The sequence below is a fragment of the Panulirus ornatus genome, chromosome 29 (genome assembly GCF_036320965.1).
Source record: "Panulirus ornatus isolate Po-2019 chromosome 29, ASM3632096v1, whole genome shotgun sequence".
In the NCBI taxonomy this organism is placed as follows: Eukaryota; Metazoa; Arthropoda; class Malacostraca; order Decapoda; family Palinuridae; genus Panulirus; species Panulirus ornatus.
In genome coordinates this window covers 20,139,925-20,154,767 of record NC_092252.1, presented here as the reverse complement: position 1 = coordinate 20,154,767, position 14,843 = coordinate 20,139,925, and the positions used below count along the sequence as shown (strand labels likewise).

General features: G+C 43.0%; 1 protein-coding gene across 2 annotated transcripts in view; it reads right to left on the bottom strand.

Annotated features, from left to right (window-relative positions):
* Positions 1 to 6,902: 6,902 nt before the first annotated feature.
* The window catches only part of LOC139758179 (alkaline phosphatase-like), a 136,778-nt gene continuing 128,837 nt past the window's right edge, over positions 6,903 to 14,843 (bottom strand). For both annotated transcript variants that reach the window (XM_071679388.1, XM_071679389.1), the window contains exon 12: positions 6,903 to 11,670. In XM_071679388.1, the coding sequence (XP_071535489.1) occupies positions 11,327 to 11,670 (344 nt within the window). In that variant the 3' untranslated portion in view covers positions 6,903 to 11,326. The remainder of the gene's footprint in view (positions 11,671 to 14,843) is intronic.

Genomic DNA, 14,843 nt, shown 5'->3' with positions numbered 1-14,843 from the left:
TATGAGATAATTAGAGCCTTTTTGAGCCCTTACCCACGCATGCATGCCTTTATGAGCCCTCACCCACGCATGCATGCCTTTATGAGCTCTAACCCATGCAAGCATACCTTTATGAGCTCTGACCCATCCATGCATGCCTTTATTGACTCTGACCCATGCATGCATGAATTTATGAGCCCTTCCCCACGCATGCATACCTTTATGAGCTCTGACCCATGCATGCATTCCTTTATGAGCTCTAACCCATGCATGCATATATGTATGAACTCTCCCAAGCAGTGGAGTTCAACTGGAGTTATGTAAGCTTTGAAAGAAGTGGGATAACTATTGTGGTCATTTCTATTGGTCTGAAACCCCAGACGTAGAAAATAGGTCTCATCCAGACTATGTGAGACAGAGTACGAAACATATTGAAGATATGAGTAAGACACCAGTCCATCATGACAATGCTTAAAACTTGTTAGAAAGAGCAGTAGTTAAGACAATGAAAACAGCCCAACATTGATCTTATATTTCAAGAAATCATTTTAGACTGGAACTCCTTCTGGTATTGCTTCATGTTATTAACTGGTGACGTCCTGAACTTGAGAATGTCACTAAGATAACTTACTCTGGGTCATGTGTAATGGAAGATGCCACACTTCACGGGTAAGTTAATAAGTTGCTTGGTCTGTTCTTCAGTAGAGATATGCAGATAAGAATTGGATCGAAAGATAAAGCTTAGACCTCAGATATACAGTCTATTGGAATTAGATACTTGGGTAAATGAATGTCAGTCTACCATTAGAAATCTAAGGGCAATGTTGACGAGGCGAAGTGGGTAATGGGCGACATATCGTTGTATGATTTACCACCCCAAGCTGAGGATCTCTTGTTGACAAAGCTTCGAAAGCAATAATATTCACTGGAGGAGGTGGAATGAAACCAAACAACTACTGATAGAGAAATCCTGAAAAAGAAATAACCTGCTTCTGTTGTGAGGCACTGTAGTGCCTACTAGAAAATAATCATGAGCTTAAAATGACAAAATAGTTCATTGACACCATCTTTCCCAGGCTCCCTCAGTAAGATCTTGGCCCTCAGCAAATGTCGTGGGAGGTACATACTACTAGTTAGGTACAGCAAGCTTGAAGCTTACATATTTGTTATGTCGTGGTGGGTACATACTACTAGTTAGGTACAGCAAGCTTGAAGCTTACATATTTGTAATGTCGTGGTGGGTACATACTACTAGTTAGGTACAGCAAGCTTGAAGCTTACATATTTGTTATGTCGTGGTGGGTACATACTACTAGTTAGGTACAGCAAGCTTGAAGCTTACATATTTGTAATGTCGTGGGGGGTACATACTAATAGTTAGGTACAGCAAGCTTGAAGCTTACATATTTGTAATATTCCGCCATCAAATGTCATGTGAATTTACCACCACAAAGTCGAGGCAAAACAGATTATACGAAATTGGCGTCTGCCCAGTGTGTTGCCATCATGCTGCTGCTGCTGATGATGAAGGCAGTAACACAATTATGGAGTAATGTGAAGATGATGAAAATGACACCAAACGTCTTCCACACTACTGTGTGTCTTACGGACGCTAGCAGGAGGAGTGAGGGGAGGAGGGACGCTAGCAGGAGGAGTGAGGGGAGGAGGGACGCTTCACGCTACCTTTGTAGGCCAGAGTGAGGTAGGGTGAGGAGAGGCACGTCAAGTGGTATGAGGGCTGCCTGTTGGACTCCCGGTCTCTATACGTTACATGTACGTGATGATCCTCATTGTATAAATAGCTGTTAATAAAGGTGCTGGATGAAGTATCTTTACATGCCTAGTTATTATTCCGGGATTACATTGAGTGATCCATCTAGCTATCTCCACCTGGAACACTTGTTCCATCTGGGACTTCCTCAGAGGGATGGCCATGGCAACACATCTGGTGACCTCCAGTGCTGTGCCTTCACTGCCTCGCCCTTAACAGGTCACTGGCAGAAGGTAACTCTGGCGCAATGTTTACAGAGGATCTTACCTAATGTTCTTCCTGACAACTTCTATCTCATGCTCCTACCTACTACTTCTACCTAATGTTTCTACCTACTACTTCTACCTAATGTTTCTACCTAACGTTGTTACCTACTACTTCTACCTAACGTTTCTACCTGATATTGTTACCTACTACTTCTACCTAATGTTTCTACCTAATATTGTTACCTACTACTTCTACCTAATGTTTCTACCTACTACTTCTACCTAATGTTTCTACCTAATATTGTTACCTACTACTTCTACCTAATGTTTCTACCTAATATTGTTACCTACTACTTCTACCTAATGTTTCTACCTACTACTTCTACCTAATGTTTCTACCTAATATTGTTACCTACTACTTCTACCTAATGTTTCTACCTAATATTGTTACCTACTACTTCTACCTAATGTTTCTACCTAATATTGTTACCTACTACTTCTACCTAATGTTTCTACCTAATATTGTTACCTACTACTTCTACCTAATGTTTCTACCTAATATTGTTACCTACTACTTCTACCTAATGTTTCTACCTAATATTGTTACCTACTACTTCTACCTAATGTTTCTACCTAATATTGTTACCTACTACTTCTACCTAATGTTTCTACCTAATATTGTTACCTACTACTTCTACCTAATGTTTCTACCTAATATTGTTACCTACTACTTCTACCTAATGTTTCTACCTAATATTGTTACCTACTACTTCTACCTAATGTTTCTACCTAATATTGTTACCTACTACTTCTACCTAATGTTTCTACCTAATATTGTTACCTACTACTTCTACCTAATGTTTCTACCTAATATTGTTACCTACTACTTCTACCTAATGTTTCTACCTAATATTGTTACCTACTACTTCTACCTAATGTTTCTACCTAATATTGTTACCTACTACTTCTACCTAATGTTTCTACCTAATATTGTTACCTACTACTTCTACCTAATGTTTCTACCTAATATTGTTACCTACTACTTCTACCTAATGTTTCTACCTAATATTGTTACCTACTACTTCTACCTAATGTTTCTACCTACTACTTCTACCTAATGTTTCTACCTAATATTGTTACCTACTACTTCTACCTAATGTTTCTACCTAATATTGTTACCTACTACTTCTACCTAATGTTTCTACCTAATATTGTTACCTACTACTTCTACCTAATGTTTCTACCTAATATTGTTACCTACTACTTCTACCTAATGTTTCTACCTAATATTGTTACCTACTACTTCTACCTAATGTTTCTACCTAATATTGTTACCTACTACTTCTACCTAATGTTTCTACCTAATATTGTTACCTACTACTTCTACCTAATGTTTCTACCTACTACTTCTACCTAATGTTTCTACCTAATATTGTTACCTACTACTTCTACCTAATGTTTCTACCTAATATTGTTACCTACTACTTCTACCTAATGTTTCTACCTAATATTGTTACCTACTACTTCTACCTAATGTTTCTACCTAATATTGTTACCTACTACTTCTACCTAATGTTTCTACCTAATATTGTTACCTACTACTTCTACCTAATGTTTCTACCTACTACTTCTACCTAATGTTTCTACCTAATATTGTTACCTACTACTTCTACCTAATGTTTCTACCTAATATTGTTACCTACTACTTCTACCTAATGTTTCTACCTAATATTGTTACCTACTACTTCTACCTAATGTTTCTACCTAATATTGTTACCTACTACTTCTACCTAATGTTTCTACCTAATATTGTTACCTACTACTTCTACCTAATGTTTCTACCTAATATTGTTACCTACTACTTCTACCTAATGTTTCTACCTAATATTGTTACCTACTACTTCTACCTAATGTTTCTACCTAATATTGTTACCTACTACTTCTACCTAATGTTTCTACCTAATATTGTTACCTACTACTTCTACCTAATGTTTCTACCTAATATTGTTACCTACTACTTCTACCTAATGTTTCTACCTAATATTGTTACCTACTACTTCTACCTAATTCTCCAGTCTAAATGTGACAGCAGGCGGGAGCGTTATTGCTAGGCTAGGATCGCCCTTAGAAAGACTAGTGTTGGAGGGTGGGAATCAAGTTGGGATTGGACGACTAACTTGGTTAAGTATTGGCGGCACCTGATGATGAGGTGGGGGATTGTCTCCACGAAACATGTCGTGCCACATGCAGAGAAAAATGACATGTTAAATATAATTGTAGGAACTCATACTGAAGTGCGATTTCACCTTCACACTATCATGAGGGAGGGACGAGTGTGATCATCATGGCTACATATATATATATTGATGGTGATGTAAGGTGCCACCTTGCCTGGTGAGCCAGGCTGCTGGTCACCCAGTACAGTGCAGGTTTGCCTGCCCTCACGCCACCTCCCGCTCCTCCTCAGTGCAAACTGCCAGCCCTTACCACGAGTCCCCCACCACCCTTGCCAGTCCTTACCACGAGCCACCCACCACCCCTGCCAGCCCTTAACACGAGTCCCCCACCACCCCTGCCAGCCCTTACCACGAGCCACCCACCACCCCTGCCAGCCCTTACCACGAGTCCCCCACCACCCTTGCCAGCCCTTACCACGAGCCACCCACCACCCCTGCCAGCCCTTAACACGAGTCCCCCACCACCCCTGCCAGCCCTTACCACGAGCCACCCACCACCCCTGCCAGCCCTTACCACGAGTCCCCCACCACCCCTGCCAGCCCTTACCACGAGCCACCCACCACCCCTGCCAGCCCTTAACACGAGTCCCCCACCACCCCTGCCAACCCTTACCAAGAGTCCCCCACCACCCCTGCCAGCCCTTTACACGAGTCCCCCACCACCCCTGCCAGCCCTTAACACGAGTCCCCCACCACCCCTGCCAGCCCTTACCACGAGCCCCCCAACACTCCTGCCAGGCCTTAGCACAAGTCCCCCATCACCCCTGCCAGCCCTTAGGACAAGTCCCCGACCCCCCCTGCCAAACCTCAGCAAGAGTGTCTCGGTGAGCCCTCAATACAGGATAGATACAGCTGTTGTAAACACTATATAGACCAAATACAGATAGAGAGTTGTCGCTGGATACAGTCTTGATAATGTTGCATACATACATCTGATTACCATACACCCGCTGTAGTCTTGATAATGGTGCATACATACATCTGATTACCATACACCCGCTGTAGTCTTGATAATGGTGCATACATACATCTGATTACCATACACCCGCTGTAGTCTTGATAATGGTGCATACATACATCTGATTACCATACACCCGCTGTAGTCTTGATAATGGTGCATACATACATCTGATTACCATACACCCGCTGTAGTCTTGATAATGTTGCATACATACATCTGATTACCATACACTCGCTGTAGTCTTGATAATGGTGCATACATACATCTGATTACCATACATCCGCTGTAGTCTTGATAATGGTGCATACATACATCTGATTACCATACATCCGCTGTAGTCTTGATAATGTTGCATACATACATCTGATTACCATACAGTCCGCTGTAGTCTTGATAATGGTGCATACATACATCTGATTACCATACAGTCGCTGTAGTCTTGATAATGGTACATACATATAAATGATTACCATACAGCAACAGTATGCTTGATAATAATGCACTAGGCTGTGTGGACGACCACTTGGTCGTGTGGAAGAGCACTAGGGTGTGTGGATGACCACTAGGCTGTGTTGACAACTATGTTGTGTGGACGACCACTAGGTTGTGTGGACGACCACTAGGCTGAGCGGACGACCATCGGGTTGTGTGGGCGAAAACTAGGCTCAGTAGACGACCACAAGGCTGTGTGGACGACCACTAGGCTGTGTGGAAGACCACTAGGGTGTGTGGATGACCACTAGGCTGTGTGGACGATCATTAGGTTGTGTGGACGACCACTATGGTGTGTGGTCAACTACTAGGTAGTGTGGACGACCACTAGGCTGTGTGGACGACCACTAGGCTGTGTGGACGACCACTAGTCTGTGTGGACGATCACTAGGCTGTGTGAACGACCACTAGTCTGTGTGGACGACCACTAGGTTGTGTGGACGACTACTAGGTTGTGCGGAGGACTACTAGGTTGTGTGGACGACTACTAGGTTGTGCGGAGGACTACTAGGTTGCGTGGACGACTACTAGGTTGTGCGGAGGACTACTAGGTTGCGTGGACGACTACTAGGTTGTGCGGAGGACTACTAGGTTGCGTGGACGACTACTAGGCTGTGTGGACGACCACTAGTCTGTGTGGACGACCACTAGTCTGTGTGGACGACCACTAGGTTGTGTGGACGACTACTAGGTTGTGCGGAGGACTACTAGGTTGTGTGGACGACTACTAGGTTGTGCGGAGGACCACTAGGTTGTGTGGACGACTACTAAGTTGTGCGGAGGACTACTAGGTTGTGTGGACGACTACTAGGTTGTGCGGAGGACTACTAGGTTGTGTGGACGACTACTAGGTTGTGCGGAGGACCACTAGGTTGTGTGGACGACTACTAGGTTGTGCGGAGGACTACTAGGCTGTGTGGACGACCACTAGTCTGTGTGGACGACCACTAGGTTGTGTGGACGACTACTAGGTTGTGCGGAGGACTACTAGGGTGTGTGGACGACCACTAGGCTGTGTGGACGACCAATAGTCTGTGTGGACGACCACTAGGCTGTGTGGACGACCACTAGGCTGTATGGACGACCACTAGTCTGTGTGGACGACCACAAGGATGTCTGGACGACCACCAGGCTGTGTGGACGACATGGAGACGCCACTAGGGAGCCCCAGGTATAGGTTGAGAGTAACATTTCTGACAACACCAAACTTATCACATTCCAGTAAATAAACAGATCAGGATCACTGAGACACGTGAAACAATCAAGAAACAATATATTGTAAATAACAACAAATTATGATGCAAACATAAGATGGACGCTATGCCTGACGAAACATAAATTCTAATTTAACGTGAAATTTGCATTTTCATATAAACACTGCTCTCTTCCCTTCTACAATACTGCCTATGCCTTTGTCCCTCGATATAATCATTAATGAAAAACACATGACAAATGATAAGGACAAATGAAACATAATCATACAAAGATAACTGGTGCGGGCAATCTAGCAGGAGAGAGAGAGAGAGAGAGAGAGAGAGAGAGAGAGAGAGAGAGAGAGAGAGAGAGAGAGAGAGAGAGAGAGAGAATCTACCTTTCGGCAATATAACTCCAGTTCCAAAAATAAAAGAAATAATGTCAGTAACATAATCAAATTATAGATTTACATCATTCCCTAAATCTATCAGAGAAAATGTAATAGTACATTATATACTACTACACAAAGAAAAAACATTTGAAGAATATATATATATATATATATATATATATATATATATATATATATATATATATATATATATATATATATATATATTTTTTTTTTTTTTTTTTTTTTCATTGTACTTTGTCGCTGTCTCCTGCGTTAGCGAGGTAGCGCAAGGAAACAGACGAAAGAATGGCCCAACCCACCCACATACACATGTATATACATGCACGTCCACACACGCACATATACATACCAATACATTTCAACGTATACATGTATATACATACGCAGACATATACATATATAAACATGTACATAATTCATACTTGCTGCCTTTATTCATTCCCGTCGCCACCCTGCCACACATGAAATGACAAACCCCTCCTCCCGCATGCGCGCGAGGTATTGCTAGGAAAAGACAACAAAGGCCACATTCATTTACACTCAGTCTCTAGCTGTCATGTATAATGCACCGAAACCACAGCTCCCTTTCCACATCCAGGTCCCACAGAACTTTCAATAGTTTACCCCAAACGCTTCACATGCCATGGTTCAATTCATTGACAGCACGTCGACCCATGTATACCACATCGTTCCAGTTCACTTTATTCCTTGCGCGCCTTTCACCCTCCTGCATGTTCAGGCCCCGAGAGCTCAAATCTTTTTCACTCCATCTTTCCACCTCCAGCCGCACTCAACCATACTCTTCTTATTGCCACACATCTCTCTTACCCTTTTATTACTTACTCGATCAAACCACCTCACACCACATATTGTCCTCAAACATCTCATTTCCAGCACATCCACCTTCCTCCGCATAACCCTGTCTATAGCCCATGCCCCGCAATCATATAACATTGTTGGAACCACTATTCCTTCAAACATACCCATTTTTGCTTTCCGAGAAATGTTCTCGCCTTCCACACATTTTTCAATGCTCTCAGAACTTTTGCCCCCTCCCCCACCCTGTGACTCACTTCGGCTTCCATGGTTCCATCCGCTGCGAAATCCACTCCCAGATATCTAAAACACTTCACTTCCTCCAGTTTTTCTCCATTCAAATTTACCTCCCAATTGATTTGTCCCTCAACCCTACTGTACCTAATAACCTTGCTCTTATTCACATTTGCTCTCAGCTTTCTTCTTTCAAACACTTTACCAAACTCAGTCACCAGCTTCTGCAGTTTCTCACCCGAATCAGCCACCAGCGCTGTCTCATCAGCGAACAACAACTGACTCACTTCCCAAGCCCTCTCATCCACAAAAGACTGCATACTTGCCCCTCACTCCAAAACTCTTGCATTCACCTCCCTAACAGCCCCATCCATAAACAAATTAAACAACCATGGAGACATCACACACACCTGCCGCAAACCAACATTCACTGAGAACCAATCACTTTCCTCTCTTCCTACTCGTACACATGCCTTACATACTCGATAAAAACTTTTCACTACTTCTAGCAACTTACCTCCCACACCATATACTCTTAATACCTTCCACAGAGCATCTCTATCAACTCTATCATATGCCTTCTCCAGATCCATAAAAGCTACAGACAAATTCATTTGCTTTTCTAAGTATTTCTCACATACATTCTTCAAAGCAAACACCTGATCCACACATCCTCTACCACTCTGAAACCACACTGCTCTTCCCCAATCTGATGCTCTGTACATGCCTTCACCCTCTCAATCAATACCCTCCCATATAATTTACCAGGAATACTCAACAAACTTATACCTCTGTAATTTGAACACTCACCTCTATCCCCTTTACCTTTGTACAATGGCACTATGCACGCATTCGGGAAATGGTGAATAGTATGAAAAAAGAAAGGATATATATATATATATATATATATATATATATATATATATATATATATATATATATATATATATACACACATATATATATATATATATATATATATATATATATATATATATATATATATATATATATATATAGACCCCGTTGCTCACCAATGTGAGACGAAGGGTATTCGAGTACATGGTATTCGAATAGTTATTTCCTATTAGCCAGGCCCATAGCCTACCGGTAGCATTCCCGCCTGTGGCACAGGGGTCCCGGGTTCGATCCTGGCTGTTGGAGGTTTGTATGTTCTATGAAGGTGCGCGTTCATGTGCACTTTATTAGTATATATATATATATATATATTTTAAACTATTCGCCATTTCCCGCATTAGCAAGGTAGCGTTAAGAACAAAGGACTGGGCCTCTGAGGGAATATCCTCACCTGGCCCCCTTCTCTGCTCCTTCTTTTGGAAAATTAAAAAAAAAAACAAGAGGGGAGGATTTCCAGCCCCCCGCTCCCTCCCCTTTTAGTCGCCTTCTACGACACGCAGGGATATATATATATATATATATATATATATATATATATATATATATATATATATATATATATTATACAATTCGCCATTTCCCGCGTTAGCGAGGTAGCGTTAAGAACAGAGGACTGGGCCTTTGAGGGAATATCCTCACCTGGCCCCCTTCTCTGTTCCTTCTTTTGGAAAATTAAAAAAAACAAAGAGATAGGAGAATTACCAGCCCCCCGCTCCTTCCCCTTTCAGTCGCTTTCTACGACACGCAAGGAATACGTAGGAAGTATTCTTTCTCCCCTATCCCCAATGATAATATATATATATATATATATATATATATATATATATATATATATATATATATATATATATATATTCCTACGAGTCCACGGGAAAATGAAACATGATAAGCGTATCAAATTTATCATGAGGATAAGATGGCGAATTGTTTTCAAATTTTATGAACAATAACCTTACTATTAGTAATGGTCTATACAAATTGGATAACTTAATTGTTGACAAAATTTGTAAACAATTCACCTTCTTGTCCACATAAGTTTATGATACGCTCGTTGTCTGTCTTGGACAATCACATGTATACCAATTGACTGTTATATTTCTCTCTTGTCTTCCCTGATGGTGTGATTATTACACAAAAGTGCACTTGGGAACTTATCGTGTTTCATTTTCCCGTGGACTCATCTGAATATATATATATATATATATATATATATATATATATATATATATATATATATATTTTTTTTTTTTTTTTTTCTAATTTTCCAAAAGAAGGAACAGAGAAGGGGGCCAGGTGAGCATATTCCCTCAAAGGCCCAGTTCTCTGTTCTTAACACTACCTCGCTAACGCGGGAAATGGCGAATAGTTTGAAAAAAATATATGTGTGTGTGTGTGTGTGTGTGTGTGTGTGTGTGTGTGTGTGTGTGTGTGTGTGTGAATAAAAAGAGCGTGGTTGAGTGAGCAGAAGAGGGTGTGTTGAACATATGGAAAGAATAAGTGAGGAAAGGATGACAAAGAGGATATATGTGTCAGAGGTGGAGGGAACAAGAAAAATGGGGATACCAAATAGAAAATGGAAGGACGGAGTGAAAAAGATTTTGAGCGATCGTGGATTGAGCACGCAGTAGGGTGAAAGGCGTGCACATGATGGAGTATATTGGAGTGATGTGGTATACTGAGGTCAACGTGCTGTCAGTGGACTGAACCAGGGCATGTGAAGTTTCTGGTGTAAATCGCAGAAAGGTGTGTGGGGTCTGGATGTGGATGAGGAGCTGTGGTTTCGGTGCATTACACATGGCAGTTAGAGTATGTATGTGAGCAAACGTAGCCTTTCTTTTTCTGTACGTGGCACTACCTCGCTGACATTGAAACAGCGATTAAGTCTGAAAACAATGGAAATGAAATAAGTCCTTGATGTAATGCACTGGTCAAGAGGTTTCTGAGCCGTGGATGGTAACCATGAAGGAAGTAATTCTATAAACACAATAATAATACCAATCACATAACACCGTTGACAGTACTGTCTGCTTTTTCTTAGGGGTCCTTCACTGGCTACCAGGCTGACGTGGGCGCAGTCAACATCATCCACTGGTTCGATGTTTACTAATCTTCGGCGTGAGCATCATGAACATCATCATCATCATCATCATCATCATCATCATCATCATCGTCATCAGTCGTCAACATGATATGATCATTGGCAGGTTTCTGTTTCTCGGTATCGTGATCGCTGTCCCCGAGGTCGTCATCAGAGTCCTGCTGCTCGACCTCACCTGAGGAGTTTGTGAGACCAAGGATGTGTGCGAGGAAGGAGGAGGAGTCTTGTGGCCTCGTGTCCAACAGTCGACTGCAGTTGGCCACGTACGGACCGATGCAGGCGGCGTATGCCATGACGTGCGCGACGTACGTCTGCTCGTGCAGCCGGTGGAACAGATGGCTCATCGGACCTGCAAACCAGTGCAACCGCTGTGACCATCTTGATGGAAGGCACACACACACACACACACACACACACACACACAGACACACACAGCTGATCATATGATAACTGTACGTCTGGCATGAAGGTGTACACACACACACACACACACACACACACACACACACACACACAGCTGATCATATGATAACTGTAAGTCTGGCATGAAGGTGTACACACACACACAGACCTGAACATTTGGTGATCGGAAATAAAGACAAGCTTGAGAGAGACATTGGTCTCTGACCTTAATTGTTATAACCTGAAATACAACATATAAAGAAAACGAAATGAAACTGAACTTCACACACTGATGCAGTATGAGAGTATGAGGGAAATGAAGACTTGCATATCAAGTGGAAGACTTGCATATCAAGTGGAAGACTTGCATATCAAGTGGAAGACTTGCATATCAAGTGAAGACTTGCATATCAAGTGGAAGACTTGCATATCAAGTGGAAGACTTGCATATCAAGTGGAAGACTTGCATATCAAGTGGAAGACTTGCATATCAAGTGGAAGACTTGCATATCAAGTGGAAGACTTGCATATCAAGTGGAAGACTTGCATATCAAGTGAAGACTTGCATATCAAGTGGAAGACTTGCATATCAAGTGGAAGACTTGCATATCAAGTGGAAGACTTGCATATCAAGTGGAAGACTTGCATATCAAGTGAAGACTTGCATATCAAGTGGAAGACTTGCATATCAAGTGGAAGACTTGCATATCAAGTGGAAGACTTACATATCAAGTGGAAGACTTGCATATCAAGTGGAAGACTTGCATATCAAGTGAAGACTTGCATATCAAGTGGAAGACTTGCATATCAAGTGGAAGACTTGCATATCAAGTGGAAGACTTGCATATCAAGTGGAAGACTTGCATAGTGGAAGACTTGCATATCAAGTGGAAGACTTGCATATCAAGTGGAAGACTTGCATATCAAGTGGAAGACTTGCATATCAAGTGAAGACTTGCATATCAAGTGGAAGACTTGCATATCAAGTGGAAGACTTGCATATCAAGTGGAAGACTTGCATATCAAGTGGAAGACTTGCATATCAAGTGGAAGACTTGCATATCAAGTGGAAGACTCACATATCTAGTGAGACTCAGGTTAAGGAGACTTCCACTATCATGTGAGACTGCAGGTATAAGGAGACTTCACTTACCTCATGTGAGACTCAGGTATAGGGACGACCTCCAAGCTTCTCAAGTGAGACTTGTTAAGGACGACCTTAGCTACCTCATGTGAGCAATAGGTTAAGACGCTCTACACTTTCCTCATTAGATTCAGTAATGACTTCACTCTCATGTGAGAGCTAGGTTAAGTACGACCTCACCTTCCATTTGGAGTACTCAGTTAAGGACGCTCTCCCTCCCTCATTGTGAGATCAGGTTAAGGAAAGACATCCACTTCCTCATGTGAGACTCAGGTTAAGGGACGACCTCCACCTTCCCATGTGAGGACTCAGGTTAAGGACGACCTCCACCTTCCTCATGTGAGACTCAGATTCGGAAGACCTCGACATAATTCTAGGTTGACTGACTCAGGTTGAGGTCGACCTCCAGCTCTCATGGGAGACTAAGGTATAAGGACAACCCTCACCTTCCTCATGTGTGACTCTGGTTTGGGACTACCTCCACCTTCCTCAGTGTGAGACTCCAGGTAAGTGCGACCTTCACCTTCCTCATGTGAGACTCAGGTAAAGGACGACCTCCACCTTCCTCATGTGAGACTCAGGTTAAGGACGACCTCCACCTTCCTCATGTGAGACTCAGGTTAAGTACGACCTCCACCTTCCTTATTTGAGACTCAGGTTCAGTACCACCTCCACCTCCCTCATGTGAGACTCAGGTTAAGGAGACCTCCACCTTCCTCATGTGAAACTCAGGTTAAGGACGACCTTCACCTACCTCATGTGAGACTCAGGTTAAGGACGACCTCCACCTTCTTCTTGTGAGTCTCAGGTTAAGGATGACCTCGAACTTCCTCATGTGAGGCTCAGGTTAAGGACGACATCCACCTTCCTCATGTGAGACTCAGGTTAAGGACGACCTCCACCTTCCTCATGTGAGACTCAGGTTAAGGACTACCTCCACCTTCCTCGTGTGAGACTCAGGTTAAGAACGACCTCCACCTTCCTCATGTGAGACCCAGGTTAAGGACGACCTCCACCTACCTCATGTGAGACTCGCTCAATTTACAATCTCGACCGTCCTCATGTGAGACTCTGGTATTGGACGACCTCCACCTTCCTAATGTGAGACTCAGGTTAAGGACAACTCCCACTTTCCTCATGTGAGACTCAGGTTAATGACGACCTCCACCTTCCTCATGTGAGACTCTGGTTAAGGACTACCTTCACCTACCTCATGTGAGACTCAGATTAAAGACGACCTACACCTTCCTCATGTGAGACTCAGGTTAAGGACGACCTCCACCTTCCTCATGTGAGACTCAGGTTAAGGACGACCTCCACCTTCCTCATGTGAGACTCAGGTTAAGGACGACCTCCACCTTCCTCATGTGAGACTCAGGTTAAGGACGACCTCCACCTTCCTCATGTGAGACTCAGGTTAAGGACGACCTCCACCTTCCTCATGTGAGACTCAGGTTAAGGACGACCTCCACCTTCCTCATGTGAGACTCAGGTTAAGGACGACCTCCACCTTCCTCATGTGAGACTCAGGTTAAGGACGACCTCCACCTTCCTCATGTGAGACTCAGGTTAAGGACGACCTCCACCTTCCTCATGTGAGACTCAGGTTAAGGACGACCTCCACCTTCCTCATGTGAGACTCAGGTTAAGGACGACCTCCACCTTCCTCATGTGAGACTCAGGTTAAGGACGACCTCCACCTTCCTCATGTGAGACTCAGGTTAAGGACGACCTCCACCTACCTCATGTGAGACTCAGATTAAGGACGACCTCGACCCTCCTCATGTGAGACTCAGGTTAAGGATGACTTTCACCTTCCTCATGTGAGACTGAAGTTAAGGACGACCTCCACCTTCCTCATGTGAGACTCAGGTTAAGGACGACCTCCACCTTCCTCATATGAGACTCAAGTTAAGGAAGACCTCCTCCTTCCTCATGTGTAACTCAGGTTAAGGACGACCTCCACCTTCCTCATG